The sequence below is a fragment of the Taudactylus pleione genome, unplaced genomic scaffold (genome assembly GCF_031769625.1).
Source record: "Taudactylus pleione unplaced genomic scaffold, aTauple2 ptg000851l, whole genome shotgun sequence".
Taxonomy (NCBI): Eukaryota; Metazoa; Chordata; class Amphibia; order Anura; family Myobatrachidae; genus Taudactylus; species Taudactylus pleione.
The window spans coordinates 444,741-472,019 of NW_028285253.1; the positions used below are offsets into that span (position 1 = coordinate 444,741).

Genomic DNA, 27,279 nt, shown 5'->3' on the forward strand with positions numbered 1-27,279 from the left:
TAGGCGATTACCATCGATGGCACAAAAACCATATGTTTGCACCCCTCGTTGGTCACCACTGCTTTGGGGGGGGGGGGGGAATGGTGGGCCGTGAACCAATCAAAAATGGGTGAGGGGGTTAGCGTCCAACAGGGGGTGGGCTAAGCTCCATCCTGTAAAAAAAAAAAAAAATCCATCGGCTCCCGCTCTTTCATCAATGGCAGAGAACCATTGGCTCTTTGCCATCGACAGTTAACTGACGATGGTCGATGGTTTTGCCATCGATGGCCATCCCTACTGCACATGCGTGGACTGTGATAATTGATGAAAAAAATTCTGTGCAGAGTAGGGATGGCCATCTTTGGTTACCATTGATGGTGGCACAAGATATCAATGGTTGAAAACTATGCTATGTGGTACCATCAATGGCAATATAGCAAGTAACCATTGATGGTTACAAACTGTTCACTGGATAACCATCAATGGTTTCATTAATCGATGATCATCCCTGTCTATTGACTGACTGGCCCATAGGCCAACCAGAACATGGGGTCAGGGCAGCGCAGGTGTCGGGGGGGGGGGTGTTGGCGGAGCCATTTTCTCGTGTCCCGGCACTTGGTAAAAAAATAAAATAAATTGGTTATGCTTTACATCGATGGAGGGAAACCATCTGGTGGTTCCCCATCGATGTCAAAAGCATTTGACATCGGCCACAAACCATCAATGATTTTGAATCATCGATGGTAAATGGCCATTCCTACCCTGCACATAGGGGGACTGGCAGGCAGTGTGACTGTTCCCGGCGGCTGCTCCTTTATGCAGCTGCCGGGTGTTAGGAGGGGGGAGCAAGCTGGCAGCACTTCCTGTTCCTGGAGGCTGCTCTTCTATGTAGCCGCCAGGTGTTAGGAGGAGGGGGGAGAGCAGTTGGTGTTCCAGGTGGCTGCTCCTCTACACAGCCACGGGCAGCACAGTTCCCGGCAGTTGCTCCATTATGTAGCCACCAGGTGTTAGGAGGGGGGGGAGCCGAAGGGCAGCATTCGGTGTTCCCGGCGGCTACTCCTCTATGCAGCCGCCGGGTGCTTATAGGGGGGGTCCGTGGGCAGCATTTAGTTCCCGGCGGTTGCTCCTCTATGCAGCCGCCGGGTGTTAGGAGGGGGGGGGAGGCAGCAGGCAGCACTTATATTACCTGGCGGCTGCTCCTCTATGCAGCTGCCGGGTTGCACAGACAGGAGGGGGATGTCGGAGCCCAATCACTGCTGGCCACAGTGATCGGGACACACTAGCTTAGCCAGCTTTTGCTGGGTGGTGGGTACAGCCGGACTGCCCAAATCACTGTGGCCAGCAGTGATCGGGACACACTGGGGGCGGAGCCGCTACTGCAGAGGGACAGAGAGGTCCATCTGACATAGGCGGCTGCTAGAAGATCATCTTCCAGCAGTCGCTCACTGAGCTTTTCTGACTGGTCGTATCAGATACGACCATGTCAGGAAAAGCCTAGTCTGGTATTGTCGTATCTGAAACGACCGTGCCAGGCAAGTGGTTAATCTTGTTGCGTTGCCTTCAATGGCAAAACGTCTATCCAGAAAAAATATAATGTAGTTTAAAATCTGGAGGTACGTGCCATGAGACATCGTTAACGTCATCCTCCGTCGGCCCTGCAGTAGGACAGACGGTGGACGTCACTAACGTCCCGAGGGAGCGTGCATACCATAGGTACACACTAGACAATGTACCTGATATGTCGCTCTGATCCGCAGGATCAAACGACACATCGTCTATTGTGTACCCAGCATAAGTACTGGGATGTTTGAAAGCAGCGCCAAAAGTTGTACAGGTAAGTCCGCTTACATAACTTTTACTCTCCTAGATCAGACACACCAATAATCTGAATGTTGCTAACTGTGCACAGCGGAGTCGGTGAGAGTTGCATCCATCCCCCACTTTGAGAGCCATTGTTGTGTTACTATTGCAAACTAAATATTTTCTGAAATTTAGGGGCATATTCAATTAGGTGTGAAAAGTCCCTTACTTTTCGCATGCCGGACTTTTCGCTGACATCACTGTTTTTCCATGCGAAAAAGTATCACGCGCTTACCACTTAGCCCCATACTGTACTGTCAGATTTGGGGAAATCAGCCCGAAACCCCCCCAAAAGATGCACTGACATTGGGGATGACTATAGATACCCCCAAATAGGCCTGCTGAAGGTATTTGGGGTACTTAAATTATCTCAATAGCTGCTATTTAGCGTCTTTGCATGAATGGTGAAGAATAGCAGTTAGCAGTATTTTTGGGTGAAAATAAGTAGTCCCTGCAAATTTCGGGTACATGAAAATGGATCCAAGCATATTTTAAAGTTGCTAAAGTGAAGTTTTAAAAATCATAAAAAATCCACCTGCCGTAACCACCTGCAAACTTAAAAACACCTGGGGCATACTTGGGGACCCCCCTGGAGTCTATTTTGCTAGTTTTTAAATTTGTCCCCCAACTTTGGCCTTTTTTGCCCCCAAAGTGAAAGTACTTTTTTGGGGTGATCTAAAGTATTTTTTAAACTTTTTTTTTACGCAGCTTACCTTTGGGGGACTGTTCTAAGCTTCCATTGCATTGAGTTTCGGCACTGGCAAAAAGACTCCGGAATTAAATACGGAGCAAACTTATCGCATGGCGAAATGACGTCACTCGCGATACTTTTCTCCAGAAAATGGCTTTTTGCACCTAACTGAATATGGCCTATAGTCTGACATATATGACATTCATGTCAAATTTTTATTAAAGTTGGAGATGGACAGGTGGGGATGATCTTCAAAATTTTTATTTGATATGAAATGACATCATTTAACAGAAATATGGCAACATACCGTGAGCATCTTCTAATTGCATTTTTTCGGTAAACAGAGCTGCAACATTGAAGGGAAATATACAGTCCATCCTCTAATATAGCATATTAAAATCTTATGGTTTGGTTCCACTATAAGAGATTTTTTATTTCAGTCAGCATTAAATTGCTAGTATAGTACTAACTGTTACAACTTTTTATAAAAAGTTTAAAAAAATTAAATATAAAACACAAACCACTTTTAAATAGGGATTTCTGACAAATGTCAGGCTACATATTGGCAACGCCCGAGACCTTACCCAGTTACAGATTTAAATTTCACTTCTATCAGCAGTTAGTAAAACCTTACATGCTGCACAGTCCTGTCCCCTACCCTTCCTGCCATATTACCCTTGTGTTTGTGTCCCCATTTAAGATACAGTGATAAGGGAAAAATAAGCAATAATTGGATGGAGTGCACAATATAAATTCATTTAAATAGCAGCAGGATATATAAAACAAAACATTTTAGTCAGAGGATCTATTTCAAGGAAGACAGTTATGGAAGCGTGTGCAATGTTTAAAGACTGCAGGATGGGTTTGACTGTTCAAATGTCAGTTCTAAAGATCTGGCCTGTAATAGCTTTGAACCTTGCAAACAGCTGCTTATGATATGCTGCACTCACTACTCAGAATTTAACCTCTTCTAAATTTGATATCAATTCATTGCATGTTTAGATTCACCTGTAATCAATGGCATAAAATGACATAATACTCTCAACAATGAATAAATATTTTGCTCAGTCCCTGTTATGAGCGAAGAAAAAAAAACATGTTTCAGACTATGGTCTGCTACAATGTCAGATGAGATCAAATTTCATACAGTATATCACCATTATATTTTGAAGGTAAAAAAAAGCACAAAATATGACCAACAGCAGTGTTGTTCATTTTGAATTTTAAAACATAGGGGTCAATCCAAGTCCACATGAAGGGTTCGAGATGCCGTTGCAACGGCACTAAATGACGGCAACGGCACCGCATCTCGCACACCTTGCGGCCGGCTCCGAACCCGAATTAGCATAATTTGGTGAAAGTACTTTTATGTGAATTCGGGCTGCCTCAAGTGTGCCTGTTGGTATTGGATTGACTCCATAAATGAGAGTAATTTCACATTTTGTAGCGTAAAATCCCACCGCCAATTAGAAGAACCAATGTACAAGACTCCCCCACCCCTCTGGAGATACACCCTTAGCACCAAGGTAAAGGCCCATTCTTCTGCATTTGCTCTGAAATTCTTGTGTCAATATCAGCTAAATGAATAATAAAATAATTTTCTATTGAAAATAGTATCAGAAGCTCTGATATTCATAATTCTTCTGCCATGGTGCTGGGGAAGGGTCTGTTGAACATCATCTAAACTGAAAGGGACATTAGACCCATGTCAGCATATTTGGGCAGACTATAGGTTACTGTGGATTTCTTTGTGCTTTCCACATGCTAAACATATTCCCAAACTACTTTTTTTTTTTCTTTTTTACAGAGGAAGTGTGTCATTCTTACCAGAGTGTCTCTTTGAGGGGTGTTGCGCTCCACCAGCCCCTTGCTGTGGAGGTGGGCTTGCCCCAGTTTGTCCAGGGTCTTGTCCTGTGTTAGCACTGGTCAATGTCCCAGAAGGCAGCGGCTGTCCTCTCTTTAATAATTGCTTCTGTTCTTGCTGGCGGAAACGTGGAGGCACCTCACGTGGCAGGTAACGGGAGGCCACTGTTTGCTGGCCATTGGCAGATGCTCGCTTGCCATTGCTGTTTGGGACAGTGCTGGTGGAAGTACTTGGAGCAACAGGTTGGGGCTGGTTGGAACTGATCTTGATTGGTTCTGGCACTAAAAGAACAAAATGTAAGTTATTTGAGAATCAAACTTTAATTTAGCCTTTTTCCTGCATTTTTTGGAATTTACAATATGCGTTTTTTTTTTGGAAGCTTGCACTTTCTATAAAATGAAAAAAATAATGTACCACAACAAGCTTGTTATTGTTTTTCTGTGATTTTGCACTCTCTGTAAAATTTTATTATTTACCACAGAATGCATTTTAGAATATTTTTTCTTATAAGCATTTTGTTTTACAACAAAAAGCAATATCAGGAAAATGAATGTGTTTTTTTACATTGAGTTTTTAGCAGAGCAAACGGTCTACACTTAATGATCAATAAACACTGTTTTGGGGACTTACAGGTGGAAAAGCTATTTTATCATGTGAATATTTGTAATGGCAGAATAAACAAGCGCTTAAAACTGTAATTGTAAAGACATATTAGCTCAGCCCCTTTAGTCTGTTACTGAGTCTGCAGCAAGCAGTGCAGAGTTAAAATGCAAAACATTTTTCTGTCCACTTATTAGTGTACTCATTGATAACCTGCAGAACATTTATGTTTTACCAGAACCTTCAAAATGTTCAATATGTAGAAACCTGGGCTGCTGGTAGCATGCATTTGCACCACTATGTAGCTTCCATACACACACACAGGGGGGGTTTAAGTACCCAAAAAAAACCCTGCTCGCCGATCAGTGGTGTTGAGCTGGTTTCTGTAATTGTAGTGCGGTCCGCACTACACAGTAACAAACACAACGGCGCAGGACACCTGGCGGTGTGTTTGTTTTAGCTGACTCTTCTTGGCTGCTGCATCCACGGAGGGAGCAGAGCAGGAGCTCACTCATGAGCTCCGCCTTCTGGCTCCTGCAGTGGGAAATGGGAGAGACGTCATGACGTCTCTCCCATAGTGCCGAGCAGGAGGACAGAGGAGCGGACGGTTGCTGGTGCAGGAGCGGGGATTCGGGTAAGTATATTGTGTGTGTCTTGTGTTATATATTGTAAGGGACACTGCTTAGGGTGGACCACTACTGGGACCACTGTATAAAGGGCACTGCATAGGGGGGACAACTACTGGGGGGGCACTGCATAGGGGGGACAACTACTGGGGGCACTGTATAAGGTGCACTGCATAGGGGGGACCACTACTGGGGGCACTGTATAAGGGGCACTACTTGGGAGAGGGGGGTCTTTAATAAATCATGCTGGCTGTATTTATTTGCCTGCTGCATTCATGTTTTTTTAGTGATAGAGGTGTGTGTGTGTAATCCTGTATTTGCCACTGGCTTCATATAATCTTTAGCTGGAACTCTTGTTAGCTTGTGAAGTACTAAATGTAGCATATAAATAACACACATTTAATGGAGTATTTGGTTCTGCTCGACTTTATCAATTACATGTATTTTTAGACCACATGGGAGTCTTGGGGGTATATTTACTAAAGTGAGCGTTTTTAGAAGTGGAGATGTTTCCCATAGCAACCAATCAAATTCTAGCTATTATCTTCTAGAAGGTGCTAGATAAATGTTAAGTGGAATCTGATTGGTTTCCATGAGCAACATATCCACTTCTAAAAACTCTCACTTTAGTAAACATAACCCTTAAGGCATCAATATTTTCTAACCTTCATATATGCTTTAATTCCTTTCCAATTTATACCTTCATTATGTCCCATTCTTTAAAACAAACCAGAAATTGCAGGTATTCAAAAGGTATTAAGATTTTTTTTTTTGGTAACATACATATATATTATACAAAATCATGCATATTGTACAACAAATTATTATAATAATAGAAATCACTGAGGAGCTATGTGACCATATGAAGGAATGATGCCTGTGTGCTCTGGCGTCACAAGGGGGGTGCGGGCCGCACCGAGTTACACCATCCGAGGGGGTGACACCAAAATAGCAGAGCTGCTCTGCTATTTTGGTGTCACCCCCTCGGATGGTGTCACCGAGCTGCCACACTGCAGTGAGAGGCTGTTGGCTGTCCAGCAGCTGCTGCGCTGAGCCGGGTTAACTCAACGGAGCAGCACAGCAGCTACTGGGCAGCCCCTAGCCTCTGTCCTGGCCATTGAGTGCTGAGGACGGGGGATGTGAGATGCGGTCACGCCCCCAACAGTGTAAACCATGAGTGGGCGTGGCTTCATGGGACGAAGTTACGCCCCCTTCCGCCTCCGGCGTGTGAGAACAAGCACCCCGGACCGACTACCGCACCGGGTGCAAATAAGGTAAGTGACGCCACTGCATATGTGCACTGAAACCAAGGTAACTTCTAATATCAGTTAGAATTTACCTTAGGAAATACATTGCTCATTTTAATACTCACGATTTCCTAATGAGCAATATTGTGTTGATCTCACGTATTATAATCATTATCAGCAGTCAGAGTATAGACATAATTTTATGAAGCTTAAACATATTGGCATCACATGCAATATTCTTATAGAACATTTTCTGTATTGAAATAAATATAATTTATGTTTAATGGTTTGTTGACACCTCTTAAGGTGCCCATACACGGTGCGATTTTTTGCACGATTTGGACATTTTGGATCGATTGTAAGGACCAATAGTGTAAAAAGTGTCATTTTCCTGGATGATGCGGATGTGCGTCCCCGGCATCGTGCATCATAGATCAACTGAACCTGCAGTAAGATTTCGACCTATCGTGCACACATCGTTCTGTGTTTGTGCACACAGAACGATGTCATGCACGATAGAGATGCATGTAGCATGGACCAGGGAGATCCGTGCTACATGCATCCGAGCCATTGACACAGAGCACAGACTGGATCAGTGAGATCAGTCTGTGCTGCTGTGTATTTCAATGACACAGATGCACGCAAAACGAGGAGATCCATGCTACATGCATCTGTGTCATTGACACAGAGAACAGACGGGATCAGTGAGACCCATCTGTGCTGCTGCAGTAAAAAAAAAACAAAAAAACCCTGTGTAAAAAAGAAAAGAAAAAAAATGACGTGCCCCCCTAAAAGAGCAACCAGCCCATGGCTTTTAATGACCCAGTGCTGGTTGTGCTTAAATACAGCGGACAAAAAACGTAGGGGGTCCCCTGTATTTTGCGCAACCAACACTCAGCTCTGATCCGGTCCTCATTCTGGAAATACAGGAGGAAAAAATTAGTAGGGTCCCCCCTGTATTATCCAGAACCAGCACCAGACTTTTTCTAGCGGGGGGCTAATGCCCCAAGTAAAGGGGCACCCCTGTCCAGGGCACCCCAGGCCTAGGCCGATAGCCTGGGGCTATCCCCGGCATCTCTTGGGCGGTGAGTGCCGGTGTAATGCACAGTTCATGCATTAGCCAACACTAAAACGTGCCCATAGACGGTGCGATTTGCAAACGATCCGATGTCGTATGCAATCGCCATTGAACTCTCTCCGGCAGCTGAAGTGAACAGCAAACGCTGCATGATGTTCACCCAGTTTATCGTGCACGATCTAATGATTTGCATATTCATTAGATCGAGTGCGATATGACACAGATGCATGTAGCACGGACCAGGGAGATCCGTGCTACATGCATCTGTGTCATTGACACAGAAACACGGACGGGATCAGTGAGACTTGTCTGTGCTACTGTGTTCTAAAAAAACGCAAGGGTCTTCAGGGAGACATAGGTGTGTATGTGTACATGTGTGTGTACATGTGTGTCATGCTGATTGAGTTAGGACAGCAGACTGGATGCTTTAAAAGGGGGGTGGACCTTGAAATCATTGTTCTTTCTCTGTTAACCATGGTTACCTGCAAGGAAACACGTACAGTCATAATTGCTTTGCACAAAAAGGGCTTCACAGGCAAGGATATTGCTGCTAGTAAGATTGCAACAAAATCAACCATTTATCTGATCCTCAAGAACTTCAAAGAGAGAGGTTCAATAGTTGTTAAAGTTGATTCAGCTGCGGGATCGGGGAACCACCAGTGTAGAGCTTGCTTAGGAATGACAGCAGGCAGGTGTGAGTGCATCTTCATGCACAGTGAGACTTTTGGAGGATGGCCTGGTGTCAAGAAGGGTAGCAAAGTTGCCACTTCTCTTCAGAAATAACATCAGGGACAGACTGATATTCAGCAAAAGGTACAGGGATTGGATTGTTGAGGACTGGGGTAAAGTTATTTTCTCTGATGAGTCCCCTTTCAGATTGTTTGGGGCCTCTGGAAAAACGCTTGTAAGGAGAAGGAGAGGCGAGCACTACCATACTGTGTCATGCAAACAGTAGAGCATCCTGAGACCATTCATGTGTGGGGTTGCTTCTCAGCCAACGGAGTGGGCTCACTCACAATTTTGCCTAAGAACACAGCCATGAATAAAGAATGGTACCAAAACAACCTCCAAGAGCAACTTCTCCCAACCATCCAAGAACAGTTTGGTGACGAACAATGCCTTTTCCAACATGATGGGGCACCTTGTCATAAGGAAAAAGTGATAAGTGGCTCAAAGAACAAAACATCAACATTTTGGGTCCATGGCCAGGAAACTCCCCAGACCTTAATACCATTGAGAACTTGTGGACAATCCTCAAGAGGCGGGTGGACAAACAAAAACTCACAAATTCTGACAAACTCCAAGCATTGATTAGGCAAGAATGGGAAGCCATCAGTCAGTATGTGGCCAGAAGGTGATTGACACCATGCCAGGGCGAATTGCAGGGGTCTTGAAAAAGAAAGGTCAACACTGCAAATATTGACTCTTTGCATAAACTTAATGTAATTGCCAATAAAAGCCTTTGGCACTTATGAAATGCTTGTAATTTTACTTCAGTATACCACAGTAACATCTGACAAAAAGGTCTAAAAACACTGAAGCAGCAAACTTTGTGAAAACCAATACTTGTGTCATGCTCAAAACTTTTGGCCATGGCTGTAGACAGCGGATCATTATTTTATTTGCATGTACAAGCTGTCCATTTGAAGTGTTGCTCACTTACTGCTGACCAAGCCTGCATATCAAAGTTAAGAACTCTGGAACCTCCTCCTTAAAACAAGTCATTGAGCTACGCTTCAACGTGGAAGAATATTCTAGCTACAAAACTGCGGTATTCCAGCACGGTTGATGTTGACTAGGATGAGAGAGAAAAAGTTGAGGATGAAGCATAATGGAAATTTGTGAGGGGAAAAAAAAAAAGCCACACCCGCTACATCGGAGCTCTTCTTACATTTTGAGATTCTGTCGCACTCAAATGTACATGAAATTTGATCAGTGTAATCTAGCAAAGTTGTTTTATTGCTCACAGTTGTTTTGTTTATGCGAATAAGACACACATTATGAGCAAGAAAGAGGATTGGTGCAGCCAAGTTGCCCTGGACCTGGCGCGCCAAGAGGGGCTATTTGCCACGACTTCAGCAACAGTGTACAATGACACATACAGTCAGTGGAAGAATGGTTGTCTTTGCCTGAAGATGATCTTATCTAGATCGAAATGTCGCATCTTCGTATCTCCATATGATTTATTTTATTTATTACCAGTTATTTATATAGCGCACACATATTCCGCAGCGCTTTTACAGAGAATATTTGGCCATTCACATCAGTCCCTGCCCCAGTGGAGCTTACAATCTATATTCCCTATCACATGCACACACACATACACACTAGGGGTAATTTTGTTAGGAGCCAATTAACCTACCAGTATATTTTTGGAGTGTGGGAGGAAACCGGAGTACCCGGAGGAAACCCACGCAAGCACAGGGAGAATATACAAACTCCACACAGTTATGGCCGTAGTGGGTATCGAACCAACGACCTCAGTGCTGTGAGGCAGTAATGCTACCATTACACCGTCTGTGCTGCCCATATGATGTAACTATTGGAATAAATCCCTCCTTTTCTTTTTACAAGCTCTGGTGAGTGCGCTTTTTTTTCAAAAGTTTGTATTTGTAGCGCCCCTGGATGGGGTGATCGCTGAGGTGCACCCCAGCAATTGGAATATAATACCCCTTTTACACCAAACAAATAACCCGGTTTATTGCCAGGTCGATCCGGGTTGAGGCTCTGTGTGAGCGGCTCCCAAAAAAATAACCCGGGTCGATTTACCAGGCAATCTTACTCGGGTGGAGAGCAGGGTTGAAAACGGGTGGTTCCCGGGTCATGAGGCAGTGTAAAGGGGTGCTACCCTGCTTATTTGACCCGGCTAGCTCCGAACGATGCTGATTGGAGCTTCTGGGGCACTGGCAGATGATGTAATTTGTCAGTGCCCTGCATAGAGAGACACACATGAAGCCATCGCTTGCCTGCCTAACCTCCTGCACCACAGCAGCCTGGCCAGCAGCCACAAAAGCAGGAAGACAGTGCCTGCCACAGCCAGAACTGCAGCCTGCACCACAGCCTGACCAGCAGCCACAATTGCAGGCTGATACACAGCCTGCCACAGCCAGAACAACAGCCTGTAGCAATGCTGGAAACAGTCCCCACCCCTCTCTTTTGCTGCCTTTTGTGACCATCTTTGTCAGACATTAAAGCTGACCATTTTTAATGACTTCTATAGAGAAAAGCAGGGATTACCAGGGTTCAGTGTAAATGGGGCAAACCCGGGTCGAGTTGCAGTGTAAATGGGGTCTGAAGCAGAGTTCAACCCGGGATTGACCAGTGTTCAAATTCCAGGGTCGGACCCGGGATTTTGGTGTAAAAGGGGTATAAGTGGGAGTGCAGATCTGACCAAAGACTATGACTATATATTATATATCTCTAGATAGCACAATAACATTTCACAGTGTAACAAAATAAACAAAAACATTTTTACTTTATTAGAAGGGTTCCCCGTATGTTTACAAACACATACAACTCTATATTAGCATTGTGAATTGAGTGAGACAAATAAGCATAATGGTAGGATTAGGATTCTAGCATATAAATGCATTATTTTTTTTTATTGTAGCTTCTGTTCTGGCAGAATTTATTTAAAACTTCTATTAAGCACAGCGTTTCCATTACCAACTGTGACATGCGAGAAGAATCCTCATTACACAATGCTGCTGGCCTGGCTTTCTGTATATAGCCCCAATGCCAAATTAATGTTTTCATCACTTTCAGACATGTGTGGTTATTGATGACTATATGGATTCATTAAAGAAAACCCATTGATCCTAGAATTTATAGTTGTCCCAACAGCCAAACACATAGCTATAATTTATATTTTGTTATGAGAATATTCTACAAATTTTTTTAAAATAAATTAAAACATTGCATTACTGAACAACGAATAATCTAATAGGCCAGGGGTAGCCAACCCGGTCCTCGAGAGCTACTATCAGTTCACTTCTTCCAGCCATGGGTGTACAACCTTTGGCCCTCCAGCTGCTGTGGAACTACATATCCCAGCATGCCACCGTTTTGATATAACAGCATGCTAAAACTGTGGCAGGGCATCCTGGGATCTGTAGTTCCACAGCAGCTGGAGGGCCAAAGGTTGAAGACCCATCTTAGTTGATGCACAGGTATAGTAATTACCCACTAACATTTTAAAAGAGCCACAGGTGGAGCTAATTATTTCACTTGTGATTCTGTGAGGGGACCTGGAAAACATGTACTGTTGGTAGCTCTCAAGCACCAGGGTTGGCTACCCCTGTAATAGGCTAATAGATACTGCATCAGTTTCTTAAACACTATTCAGATGTAATCCTACAGACTTGTATCCTAGAGTGAGAGAAGTAAACATTTTTTTGCTGCCACGTAAGAGCTGCACCATTTCATTGCCAAATGGCATTCTCTGTGGAAGATGCTCATGCATTTTAATAGAAACATTGACACCTACTGTTAAGTGAAAGCATATTGCAGATGTGTTCCAAAGCGATCTACATACAGAAATTAGATGTATTTGAACTCTATATGCTTATCAAAACATGTTTAGTAATTCTCTAAGAGCAGTAGAGACTAAGCAGAACAAATAATACATACAACTACATAATAATGACATATAAGGACCTTGGTCTGATACCTGGTTACAAGAGAAACCATAGCATTCATTGCTATCTGTAAAAGAAACACACAAAAGACAAAACTTGGGGATGATGCATAGATGAATTCCAATAGAAAGAAGCAATAAGCCCACATACATTTAGGGCCTGATGCAGAGGCTTAAGCTGGGTACACACTACACGATGGTGTACCCAACCAACAGTACGACACAATGTAATGATGTATCATATCGTCTGTACACACTGCACGTTGCGGTGTAAGACGGAGCAATGTATCAAACCATGCTGCATTTAGCACATGGCATCGCTCATCGCATCATCCCCTCTGCTGTGTAGCACAGCAGATGGTACAACCCAGGGGCACGTTCGATCAGGTGTACACACTATGCGATCCGCACAATATATCGTTACGATCTGCGTAATGAAATATTGTGCAATGGATTGCATAGTGTGTACCCAGCTTAACACAAACTTACTGTAGATGCTAACTATTGTGTGCACAGAATCTGTCTGTATACAGTGGTAGATGAATCTTTGCGGTGCTTCTGCTCCCTATCCGTACCCTTGGTTTAATACGGTGAACTTGCACCAACCTATAGTTGGTGCAAATGATTTGCCTGGATAAACTTAGGTGAGAATGCCATGTTACAGACCAGTTACACCTCCTGTGTTGCAAGTGGAGATGCAACTGAAATGCGTATCACCTGTACTTGCATATCCTTAGTTCCAGAACATGTGCAGTGCACAAACCCGCAAGATGAGCTCTGCAAACAGGCGTATGTTCAATTCAGAATCAGTTGCTTACAGCATAACTATTTTTATTTTAGTAACACCCATCATCACATTAAGAACAGGACAAGAAGAGTACTATACTAGTAAAAAAAAATATATATATTTTTTTTAGAATTTATTTGAATGTATTTTTTAGTGACAACTATCTTAAAAATGGATTTCAATTGAAGTTCTAGCGTGTACTACTTATACGGATAGTTTAAAACAGTCACATTATGACTAGCGCGACTTCTGCGAATGTAGTCTACATCTGATGATTATATTATAAATGGAAAACACTATTATACACAAAAATGATTTAAATCGATTTGTTTTAGTATTATGGTATTCCAGAGCGGATCATAGAAATAATTAATGAAAATGTCCACTGAGAGGCAGTGCTGTTGCATTAGTCATGACCCAGCACAGAATAATGGCAATATCCTTCAATATATTCTACATTATTATCATTTGCTGTGCTATTGTGAGACTTACAAAATAAAGCCAACATTTTAAATAAAATTCAAATTAATGTATTGTCCACTAAATATTGATGCAGTTTATTTGTCAAGCAATAACAATAGATATAGACACGTAAAGGAAAAACAAGTGTCATGAAAGACATTTTGATCATACAATACATGGGAAATAAACACTGTTTTTAAATAAGCAGTGTGCTTCAACACAGTTCAAGACAAAAGGGGTCTGGAAGTGGAAAGAGAAAAAGGGGTCTGGAAGTGGAAAGAGAAAAAGGGGTCTGGAAGTGGAAAGAGAAAAAGGGGTCTGGAAGTGGAAAGAGAAAAAGGGGTCTGGAAGTGGAAAGAGAAAAAGGGATCTGGAAGTGGAAAGAGAAAAAGGGGTCTGGAAGTGGAAAGAGAAAAAGGGGTCTGGAAGTGGAAAGAGAAAAAGGGGTCTGGAAGTGGAAAGAGAAAAAGGGGTCTGGAAGTGGAAAGAGAAAAAGGGGTCTGGAAGTGGAAAGAGAAAAAGGGGTCTGGAAGTGGAAAGAGAAAAAGGGGTCTGGAGCTGGAGACCGAAGGGGGTCTGGAGCTGGAGACCGAAGGGGGTCTGGAGCTGGAGACCGAAGGGGGTCTGGAGCTGGAGACCGAAGGGGGTCTGGAGCTGGAGACCGAAGGGGGTCTGGAGCTGGAGACCGAAGGGGGTCTGGAGCTGGAGACCGAAGGGGGTCTGGAGCTGGAGACCGAAGGGGGTCTGGAGCTGGAGAGACACTGGGGGGTTGGAGAGACACTGGGGAGCTCGATAGAGAAGGGCTGTAGCTGGAGAGACCCAAGGGGACTGGTGCAGGAGAGACACAAGGGAGCTGAAGAGACACAAAGTGTCTGGAAATGGGGAGACATTGGAGGACGGGGAAAACACAAGGAGCCTGGAGAGACCCGGGGTGGAGGCTGAGGCTGTAGAGGCACAGGGGGGTGAGGCTGGAGTAACACAAAAAGGCAGGAGTTGCAGAGACCAGCTTGAATCAGGAAGGAGAGATACGGGGGATGAGGCTGTAATGAACCAGGGGGGGTAGTGGCTGGAAATTATCCACAACTGGCAGGTTTAGAAGGAAAGAGCTCTGGGACAGTAATCTTTATTAAGGAATCAATTCTAAAGAAACCATATTACTGGTACAAATGGTATACTAAATTAGCAAATACATTTTAATAATATAAAACTGTGATCAGTTCACATTTTGCCCTGCACCAAAACTTCTGTTACTATGTATTAGCTGGATGAACCTCATATATGATGAGGACATTGGTTTTATTCCTATACAAATAGGTGTCTTCCAGTGTGATCTCCTACGTGAAAAGTGAATGCTGACCATCACCATCTGCCAGGGAGGATCAATTTCATCAGAGTTTCCCGTTCAGATTACCAACATATAGGTAAGGAAGACTCTCAAGCCAACTGACCTGTCTCTGCCGGGGATCCAGGGAACCACAAACATGGGTGTATGGGTCCCATAATTTCTGTTTCACTGACTCAGAATCAGGCCCTATGTGCATGGAGTATTTATCCCCCCATCCACAGACCCCACACCCACAACTGACTCATCCCCATTAGGGCTGCTTCCAGGAATTTCATGGATTGATTTTCCATCCCAATCCGCCCCTGCAACACAGCCATTATAATATTATATATATATTATATATACATACGTATACACACACTGCCTTGCAAAAGTATTCACCCCCCTTGGCATTTTTCATGTTTTGTTGCCTCACAACCTGGAATTAAAATGGATTGTTTGAAGGTGTGCATCATTTCATTCACAGAACATGCCTACAACTTTGAAGTTGTGTTTTTTTTAATATTGTGAATCCAACAACATTTAGGACAACATAACATAAAACTTCAGCAAGCATAACTATTCACCCCTCTAAAGTCAGTACTTTGTTGAGCCACCTTTTGCGGCAATTACAGCCAGGGCCGGCGCTAGGCTTTGCTGCGCCCGGCGCCGTCCTGTGTTGCCGCCCTTCCCTCCTCCTCTCCCTGAGCTTACTTATTGTCAATAGCGCTGGGGAGGGAGGGTGGGTGTTTCTTGCGCCCGCCGGATACAGTGGCGCTCCGGGCGACGGCCCGGCTTGCCTGGGCCTAGAGCCGCTCTTGATTACAGCTGCAACTCGCTTTGGATAAGTCTCTATGAGCTTGCCACATCTTGTCCCTGGGATTTTTGCCCATTCCTCAAGGCAAAACTGCTCCAGCTCCTTCATGTTGGATGGTTTCCACTTGTGAACAGCAATCTTCAAGTCTGACCACAGATTCTCAATTGGATTGAGATCTGGGCTTTGACTAGGCCATTCCAACACATTTAAATGTTTCCCCTTAAACAACTTGAGTGTTGCTTTAGAAGTATGCTTCAGATCATTGTCCTGCTGGAAGGTGAACCTCCGTCCCAGTCTCAAATCACAGGCAGACTGAAACAGGTCTTGCTCAAGAATATCCCTGTATTTAGCACCATCCATCTTTCCCTCAACTCGAAACAGTTTCTCAGTCCCTGCTACTGGAAAACATCCCCACAGCATGATTCTGTCACCACCAGGTTTCACTGTGGGGATGGTGTTCTTGGGGTGATGGGATGTGTTGGGTTTGCTTTTTCCTTGGTGGCCGAAAAGTAAAATTTTAGTCTCATCTGACCAGAGCACCTTCCTCCATACATTTGGGGAGTCGCCCACATGCCTTTTGGCAAACTCAAATTGTGTCTTCTTATTTTTATCAGTGTAATGGCTTTTTTCTGGCCTCTCTTCCATAAAGCCCACATGCACAAATACACTGATGTGTATCTATGTGTATTCCCTGATGTGGAACTCTGCAGCTCCTTCAGGGTTACCTTTGATCTCTGTGCTGCCTCTCTGATTAGTGCCCTCCTTGCCCGGTCTGAGTTTTGGTGGCCGGCCCTCTCTTGGCAGGTTTCTTGTGGTACCATGTTCTATCCATTTGATGATGATGGATTTGATGGTGCTCCAGGGGATCATCAAAGATTTGAATATATTTTTTTTGTCTCTGACTTGTTTTGAGAGCTCCTTGGTCTTCATGGTGTGATGCCTCTTGCTTAGTGGTGTTGCAGCCTCTGGGGTCTTTCAGAAAAGGTATGTTTATACTGACAGATCATGTGACACTTAGATTTCACACAGGTGGACTTCATTTCACTAATTATGTGACTTCTGAAGGTAATTGGTTGCACCAGAACTTTTGAGGGGCTTCATATCAAAGGGGGTGATTACATATGCACATGCCAATTTTCAGAATTGTATTTATAAAGATTCTTTTTTATATATATTTTTCTCATTTCACTTCACCAAATTAGACTATTTTGTGCAGATCTATCACATAAAATTCAGATTAAAAAAAGAAAAGAAATGACAGGTTGCAATGTAACAAAAAAGGTAAAAAGCCAAGTGGGTTAATACTTTTGCAAGGCACCGTATGTATATGTATATCTATCTCTCTCTCTCTCTCTCTAACTATCTAACTATATATATATATATATATATATATATACACACACACACACACACACACACATAGTGTGCATTGATTTGAACCTAACACTTTCATTTTATCTTTGCATCTTGTTATAATTTCCTGTAACAAGGTAAATGTGAATCTTTAATTAATAACACTGTCCTGCCATACATAGGTGGAATCTCCCATATCCAAAATGCTTGGGACCAGGGGAATTTTGGATATCGGAATATTCTGTATTTTGGAATATTTACATACCATAATGAGATATCTTGGGACTGGGAACCAAATCTAAACACAGAATGCATTTACGTATTCTATACACCTTATACACACAGCCTGAATGTTATTGTATACAATATTTTCAATAATTTTTTGGCTCAAAATTTGTGTACACACATGAAATTTATTTATGTTTCATATACACCTTATACACACAGCCTGAAGGTAATTTTATACAATATTTTTAATAATGTTACGCCTTAAATAAAGTTTGTGTACTTTGAACCATCAAAAAGCAAAAGGTTTCACTATCTCAGTCATGCTAAAAATATTCCGTATTTTGGAATATTTGGATATGGGAGACTCAACCTGTACTAGATTATGTATGAAACGTGAACTATTACTGTAACCATTGTGATGCAACATATACTGTTCTCTCCAGGAGTACAGCAGTTGCATATATTACCCCTACCTAGCTGTACGAATGTTGCACTACAGCTTGCATCGCAAATTCCGTCCAAATCAGTATGCCCCAATGTGTCCAAATAATTTTTTTTCAATTTACCAGAAAATATTTTGGGATATACTCGTTCTTTAGTGGGAATCGGTATGTCCTGATGAAAATGTATTAAACATTGAAACGTTGACTGCACTGACGCCGTTTGGAAGTACTTTTCTGTATGGAGTGCCGCACCTACCACAAGTGATAATTGATTCATCGTGAAAGCACCCATCTAATTAATTTATTTGAGGGAGTGCCACATCCCTGTTTTGCTATATATGTTACACTGTCAAATACTGCTGACCACATTCTCACTCCCAGCTTTCTCCACAGGAACACACAGCTCATTGCCACTGCATTAAACTACACAGCTTGTTGTAACTGTATACAGAAACACTACTCGGGAAATTGTATGTACCTTCCCCGTTCACCTTTTCTTTACCTTTTTGATTAACTCTAAGGCCGGGTATTATTGGACGATTTATTGTTCCGACATGTATCTGAATGATATAACTTACCTAGCACTCAGTGTGTAGCCTCAATTGCATTCACCTGTGTTGTCAGCAACGTTGTCCCATCTGATGTGCTGCACATTAGATGGGCTGACCAGGCTGACGACAACATGCAGGTGAATGCGGGATGAAAGGGTATATCATACAGTCATGCAGGGTGTACGACTGCCCGATATGTCCTTCTATCGGGCGTCGGGTCAGCTGGGATACACGTCGTTCTGAGCGATATACAGTCAGGTGCATAAATATTGGGACATTGACAGCATTTTCATATTTTGGCCTCTATTCACCACCATAATGGCTTTGAAATGAAACAAACAAGATGTGCTTTAACTGCAGACTTTCAGATTTAATTTGAGGGTAATTACATCCAAATCAGGTGAACGGTGTAGGAATTACAACGGTTTCTATATGTGCCTCCCACTTAAGGGGCCAAAAGTAATGGGACTATCAACTCAAAAGCTATTTCATGGACAGGTGTGGGCTATTCCCTCATTATTTAATTATCAATTAAGCAGGTACAAGGTCTGGAGTTGATTCTAGGTGTGACATTTGCATTTGGAATCAGTTGCTGTTGACTGTTGATATGGGATCCAAAGAGCTGTCACTATCAGCAAGCCATCATTAGGCTGAAAAATCAAAACAAACCCATCAGAGAGATAGCAAAAACATTAGGTGTGGCCAAATCAACTTCCACAAAAACAGGAAGACCAGATTAGAGTTTGCCAAACAACATCTAAAAAAGCCATTACAGTTCTGGAACAACATCCTATGGACAGATGAGACAAAGATCAACTTGTACCAGAGTGATGGGAAGAGAAGAGTATGGAGAAGGAAAGGAACTGCTCATGATCCAAAACATACCACCTCACCAGTGAAGCATGGTAGTGGTAGTGTCATGGTGTGGGCATGTATGGCTGCCAATGGAACTGGTTCCCTTGTATTTATTAATGATGTGACTGCTGACAAAGCAGCAGAATGAATTCTGAAGTGTTTCGGGCAATATTATATGCTCATATTCAGTCAAATGCTTCAGAACTCATTGGACGGCGCTTCACACTGCAGATGAACAATGACCCGAAGCATACTGCAAAAGCAACCAAAGAGTTTTTCAAGGCTAAAAATTGGAATGTTATGCAATGGCCAAGTCAATCCCCTGACCTGAATCCGATTGAGCATGCATTTCACTTGATGAAGACAAAACTGCACGGAAAATGCCCCAAGAACAAGCAGGAACTGAAGACATTTGCAGTAGAGGCCTGGCAGAGCATCACCAGGGATGAAACCCAGCATCTGGTGATCTCTATGCGTTCCAGACTTCAGGCTGTAATTGCCTGCAAAGGATTTGCAACAAAGTATTAAAAAGTGAAAGTTAGATTTAGGATTGTTTAGTTTGTCCCATTACTTTTGGCCCCTTAAAAAGTGGGAGGCACATATAGAAACCGTTGTAATTCCTACACCATTCACCTGATTTGGATGTAATTACCCTCAAATTAAATCTGAAAGTCTGCAGTTAAGGCACATCTTGTTTGTTTCATTTCAAAGCCATTGTGGTGGTGAATAGAGGCCAAAATCTGAAAACTCTGTCAATGTCCCAATATTTATGCACCTGACTGTATAGTGCAGATCGTATAGTGTGTACACCTAATCGCACATGAATGGCACTTGTTCACTGCATCATCCCATCTGATGTGATGCACAGCAGTTGGGATGATGTGGTGAACAATGCCATGCTGCATGTAACAATATATTGCGCGATCATACACTGGATCGTGTAGTGAGTATGGTCAGAGCGATATATCGTTCCATTGCGTTGTTCCTTCGGCCGGGTACACATCTTAAAGTGTGTACCCAGCTTTAGGTTAACATCCCTTATTTACTTTTGCCACAAGTTTTTTTTTTTATTATTTATTAAATGACTGCGCTGTTACAGATATCAGTATTATTATTAGGAATTATTAGGTTAAAGTTAATGCCCAATGCCAGCATTTTATTGAAATGGTGTTACAAACTCTAACATAAAGCAATTATCAGATGGATTATACTACTAGATACATATAACTCAATTGTATCTCTTGGTGCAACACATTTGCTCATTTGTTCCAATCTGCCTCATGATACATTTATTCTACTTGAAACGATTTGTGTTCACTACCCATAAACCAATGCTATTATCAATTTGTATGATTTCCTGTGGGTATTTTTATTTTATTTACAAGCATTTTTTCAGGCACAGAACACTAACTTTTCATATTCATTTTAGCTACTGCTCAAGATTTACGATAGTTAGCAATCTGCATTTTACAAAAAAGGACATGACAACATTAGGCAGTAGATAAACTGACTAAGTAAATAGGTGAAAACCATAGTAGCTACCAAAAAAAGATTCTGCAATCTTTAAAGACAGGCAGGGACTGAAAAGAGGTATAGTAACAGTCAATTAAGTAGTAACAGTCTGCATATAGATTGAAAGCCTACTTAATTAGGTCTGTGGTTACGCAAATGTGACTATCTAGACACCGCCCACAAGTTGATGCATTGGTTCTTTGTGTCACATTTTTGATGCTCAATGAATGGATGATTTTGTACTCTATATGAATTGATCTAGATTCACATGGAATACTCTCACATGCCCATTTGAATGTGTGTAATATGTAATTTTACACTCATCTGTAATATAGGACCTTTAAATAACCCTACACTCATTTCTGACAATGACATGTTTCCTATGTTTTAATTCCAATTTACTAGAGAAACACCAGCAATGGTCTGTCTGACACATATCACCCCATTCTTAACCTCCGCTAGGTTGCTAAAATCTTGAACTTTACTTTATTATGATACAGTTTCATAAAACAATTAATATATGCAATGCCTGCTAATTAATTAATGAGCTCTGACAACTAGTTGGCTTTTAACTTGTAAATTCACTTTGGCTCCATGTTGTTCCATAAAAGGTTCAAATGATCTAAATTAATATACTGTAGATTATGTGAATAGTAATATGTCAAAGTTGATAAATGCTGGATTAAATATGCCTCTATCACCAATAACAATGTGTAGCCCCTACAACAACTCTCTCACATGTTTCCTTACCCACACACTCAACTATACCTCTACATTTCAGTGTGGGTGCGACCCCAATCTCTCCTGTTTAAAGATACACTACAGACCATAGATCTTTTCAGTAATCTAAATGATCTAAGTTACCACCATTGCACTCAACCTTTATTTTATCAGCTATTCACAATCAGTTTGTATTTTGTATGTCCAGAGTATAACGAGGAAGGTGATGACTGGAAGCTGTTGTGTAGTATGAATAGGTAATGTCCAGGTAGTGGCAGAAGTAATAAAAGTCTTTGTAATCCAAATGGTAACTGCAGGGCTGCAGACAGGATAACGGTCACTGGGGTAGATGTATTATAGTGGCACGTTAAGTGCCGCTATAACTCTTCCTGCTTCGCCTCTTTACCGAGGCGAAGCAGGAAGCACTACCGGTGAGATGTGTGAACATCTCACCGGCCGGAGAGGGGGAGCGTTAACTCCCCCCTCCGGCGCTACCCGCTACAGACCACATCGCATCAGCCTAGTGCTGATGCGATGTGTATCAGGCCCGGCCGGCTCCACTGAGCATGCGCGGGATCTCGCAAGTATCGCGAGATCCCTGCGTGCAGCCCTGGAGCCGGTAGCCGCCACAGCAGGGACAGCGCTGTCCCTGCTGTGGGTATAGGCTAGCGCCAGGCTGTAGCTGTCGATAATGACAGCTACAGCCGGCCGAACGGTCAGACGATCTGACCGTTCGTACATAGCCAGGCTGTCGGCGCTGCTATCTGGTAGATAGCGCGCCGATAATGACAGGGGCACAGAGCGCCCCTGTCATTTACCGCCCAGACCCCCGATCATACATCGGGGAGAAACGGTATCAGCGCACTTAACGTGCGCTGATACCGTTTCTTGGCTTCATCTACCCCAATGATTGATACTGGTGAGGTAAAATCCAGAGGGGCTATGGAATAATTAGAATAGTAGCAGCTGATGGAATTAAGAGGAGAGTAGAACTGTGATGGCTCAGAGTGGAATCAGAGAGCTGGGTAAATGGAGACAGGGTAGATTCAGGGTTAACTGTAGACACAGGTCCTCTGGCAGGGAAAGGGTAAAAAGCAGGTGCAGGATGGTTCTGGCAGGAGACTGGGAGCAGGCAGAGCAGTGCAGGCTACTTGGAAGCTGGGATCCAGCAGGAGCACAGGCGAGCACTCAAACAGACAGATCATTTAAGGCACATACTCTCTCACAGTTACGCTGTGAAACAAGTTGCACTGGCAACTATGGGAAGCTCTGAACTCCCTTACATACCCAGTGCAGAATCGTGATAGGTCAGAGAGAGCATGTGACACGCCAGGACTGGAGCAGCTAAGTCACATGACCAGAGGCAAGATGGCGGCGCCCATTCCAGAGTGGAATGGAAACACCACCAGGCCTACCCCGGCCAGAATGACACAGTGCCCGTGGAACACTTCGCACAGCCAATGCAGATACCAGCCCCTCCGCTGGAAGGACCACGCCACAGCGTAATACCCATCGTCCCCTATTCTGGGAAACCCTGGTCGTGACACAATTGGATTGAGCCCTATGTGGCACTGGGCTGTGTACACACAGTGTGTGCAATAATTGGAGCCACCATGCGAGAAGTGGCTGGTTGGAACAATTATTGCAGTGTGTGTACCTAGCTTTAGCTTTCAACCTAAATCAAGGAGGACACCTCGCTCTATAATCTAAACTTTGAATTCTGTCACTCTTCCACACTTTGGACCTGAATCAGCAAGGTTCGCAATTGCAAAGCTGCGCGCAGGCAGCTATGCAATTGCGATCCTTGCTATTATGCAAATGCAGTAGGAGGTGTATGACACCCCGCTACATTTGCGATCCCAGCACTGCGGGACCATCGTGACCATCGGTGGCCGATGGTCACGATGGTTGACGGCGTCGGGCCTCCGGCCAGCTGAGTAAGCATCAGCTTGCTCAGACTGGCCGGCTTGCGATGCCAGGACACTGTGTTGATCAAAGCAAATCCTGGGCTGGCCACTCCCGACTAAACTGGGCGGACAAACCCCCGTTTCCGGGAACACCGGCCGACCCCGCACCGCCCCTTAAATGCCTCTGCCTGTCACTCAGGCAGAGGCATTCAAGGGTCAGCGTGCGACTACGCAGGACCCATTCTGACACTCGCAGAGAGGGTCCTGCGCACAAGCAGATTCACGGTAATCGTGAATCTGCGATCAGCAGTGCACGCAAGAATCAGACCATTTGTCGCAATAATATAACTTTTACCCATTAATGTTACCAGCCTTAATTAATCCAAAAAACCCACACTGTACATTGGAGCATGTATAATGCAAGAAGCCAGGGGCTTCTTATGAGGGTAGGGGGACCGTGTGCAGCGACTGAGTGGGACCCTCCTCGTACCAGAGCATGTCCATGATGGACTCGGACATAACTTTAACTCTAAAATGTAATCTAATGGTTCCAGCTTGTCTCGTGACAAGTTAAAACAGGTTATTTATAAATACAAATCTCTCAATTGATCAGGTGTATGAGGACACATCTGTATATTTCAATCTTGAGAAATAGACGGAATGTAGTCAATATAACTCCGATCGGGATGCCTGTGCCGGAATCCTGACATCAATTGAGATGCAGACGTCGGAATCACGAAAGCCGGCATCCCGAGTATAGCGGGCCGGGTTAGCTGTTAGCAGCGGGAGAGAAGGGTTAGGTTTAGACACCACGGGTTAGGCTGCAGACGGGGGGGGTTAGGCACAACCAGGGGGGGTGGGTTAGGCACCAAGGGGGGAGGGTTTGGTTTAGGCACTAACCGGGAGGGTTGGGGTGCGGGGTAGGGAGGTTTAAGGTTAGGGTGCAGGAAGGGAAGGTTAGGGGGTGAAGGGGGGAGGGTTAGGATACTTACGTTGCCCCTGTCGGGATTCTGAGCATTGGGGTGCCGCTGTCGGTCTTTTCACAGCCAGCATCCCGACTGCCGGCTCCCATACCCAACCCAAATAGACATACACCAAAGATAACCATGAAGTAAAGTGTGAATCTGACCTAGCATTAAAAAAAATTCAGATCATTCAAATTTGGGTTGATATTTGGTACAACATGACCAATAGCTGAATGTGTATAAGAATAAAATAATAGTTCTTACACAATTTTGCATTCCTGGTGCCTTGTTCACACCTGTTTAGATTGTATGCATGGCCCTCTTAACACTGTCTCAATTTAATATGGTTTTGTTTCTAATTATACGTAAAGCACTTGTGAATATGCTGGCCCTATAGAAATAAAATTAAAAACAAAAATACTGTAATAATATTACACAAAATATTACCTACTACCTCTGCCAAATGATAGAGAGGTTGCCAATCAATCTTCAGGCTAATTTTTACATATCTGGTAGGACTGTCCCAAACTATCAGGCTTATGGAATGATGTTAAGCGTCTTAGTACTTCCATCGCTCATGATGACATGGTCACATCACCAAATAACATCTCGTTTCCCCCTGTTCTTTATGCCATTCAGCAAGAACATAAACTCATGTGCCCCAATCTCTACTGCCACTGGTCAGCAAGGCACCAACTGAAAATCCATCTCTCCTCCCTCCTATCAAATGATGCTCAACCAAATTAGACAAGTGTATTACATGGAATAGGGCGTTCCTTTGGAAAAACATGGGAACCATGGGCCATACACTTAAATCTAAGACTCCATTTAATATGTAATGTCAAACAACTGACTTATTCCCACTTAGTGAGGTGCCCTTCTAGACGTACCATTATGTCCTTAAAGCCACCCTTCACTTAAAAGCTTCTAGGTGTGATTACTCTTCTTCCAGCTTACCATCTAACCCTTCTTCTTGCTATTGTTTGAAATGTAATGACACATAGGGCCCGCTTCCGAGATTTACGCAATGCCAATATGTATGCAGATCTACAAGTACCTGTGCCGATATATGAACCTCTTAATATATATTTTTAAAATAGAGAAATAAGCTATTAGTCCAAATGAATATGTATTACCAAACACTAATACTCCAAATACATTGCAAAGATCCTCAAAACATTAAACAAATTTTCCAGGTTCACATATGCTATAGCAACAGCATGATTACAAACAATGGTTTCAGGTCTATAGGCTATGAAAAGCAATGTATACATATAAAGCATGTTAAACTATAGAATGCAATTTAATGTATACATCCTAAATAAACAAACTGAAGTGTTTGCACTAAACAGGGGCTCTGGAGTTGGTACACCAAACCTTCGACTACAGAACCTCTATTTTACTACTGTCCGATTCGGAGTCCTTCAGGAATTGCAAATTTATACTACAAGTAACAAATTTAATGTAGTAGAATAGAAGCACAAATATTTTATGTTCAATCTAAGTAGTCTGATATATATTTTATTAAAATTTCTGAGCAGAGAACTACAAGCGTAAGCAAGCCTGGGAATAAAGGTCTTGGTGGTCCCTATAGTCTCCCTGTAAAGGAAATTAGCACAATACACACACACACCATATGTTGTGTTTTTTTATTACACACTCACTGTACATACAGTCAGACATTGACAGAATTTTCATATTTTGGCCTCTATTCACCACCACAATGGCTTTGAAATGAAACAAAGAAAATGTGCTTTAACTGCAGACTTTCAGATTTAATTTGAGGGTAATTACATCCAAATCAGGTGAACGGTGTAGGAATTACAATGGTTTCTATATGTGCCTCCCACTTTTTAAGGGGCCAAAAGTAATGGGACTATCAACTCAAAAGCTATTTCATGGACAGGTGTGGGCTATTCCCTCATTATTTCATTATCAATTAAGCAGGTAAAAGGTCGGGAGTTGATTCTAGGTGTGATATTTGCATTTGGAATCAGTTGCTGTCGACTCTCAATATGAGATCCAAAGAGCTGTCACTATCAGTGAGGCAAGCCATCATTAGGCCGAAAAATCAAAACAAACCCATCAGAAAGATAGCAAAAACATTAGGTGTGGCCAAATCAACTGTTTGGAACATTCTTAAAAAGAAAGAACGCACTGGAGAGCTCAGCAACACCAAAAGACCCGGAAGACCACGGAAAACAACTGTGGTGGATGACAGAACAATTATTTCCCTGGTGAAGAAAACCCCTTCACAACAGTTGGCCAAATCAAGAACACTCTCCAGGAGGTAGGTGTATATGTGTCAAAGTCAACAATCATGAGAAGACATCACATGAGTGAATATAGAGGGTTCACAACAAGATGTAAACCATTGGTGAGCCTCAAAAACAGGAAAACCAGATTAGAGTTTGCCAAACAACATCTAAAAAAGTAATTACAGTTCTGGAACAACATCCTATGGACAGATGAGACAAAAATCAACTTGTACCAGAGTGATGGGAAGAGAAGAGTATGGAGAAGGAAAAGGAACTGCTCATGATCCAAAACATACCACCTCATCAGTGAAGCATGGTGGTGGTAGTGTCATGGCGTGGGCATGTATGGCTGCCAATGGAACTGGTTCCCTTGTATTTATTGATGATGTGACTGCTGACCAAAGCAGCAGAATGAATTCTGAAGTGTTTCAAACAATATTATATGCTCATATTCAGTCAAATGCTTCAGAACTCATTGGACGGCGCTTCACAGTGCAGATGGACAATGACCTGAAG

At 43.1% G+C, this 27,279-nt stretch overlaps 1 protein-coding gene across 4 annotated transcripts in view; it reads right to left on the bottom strand.

Moving 5' to 3' along the window:
- TNRC6C (trinucleotide repeat containing adaptor 6C) overlaps nt 1-27,279 on the bottom strand; it is a 199,530-nt gene that overhangs the window by 106,791 nt on the left and 65,460 nt on the right. For all 4 annotated transcript variants that reach the window (XM_088458798.1, XM_088458797.1, XM_088458796.1 and 1 more), the window contains exon 4: nt 4,358-4,675. In XM_088458798.1, coding sequence (XP_088314924.1) covers nt 4,358-4,675 — 318 coding nt within the window. The remainder of the gene's footprint in view (nt 1-4,357; nt 4,676-27,279) is intronic.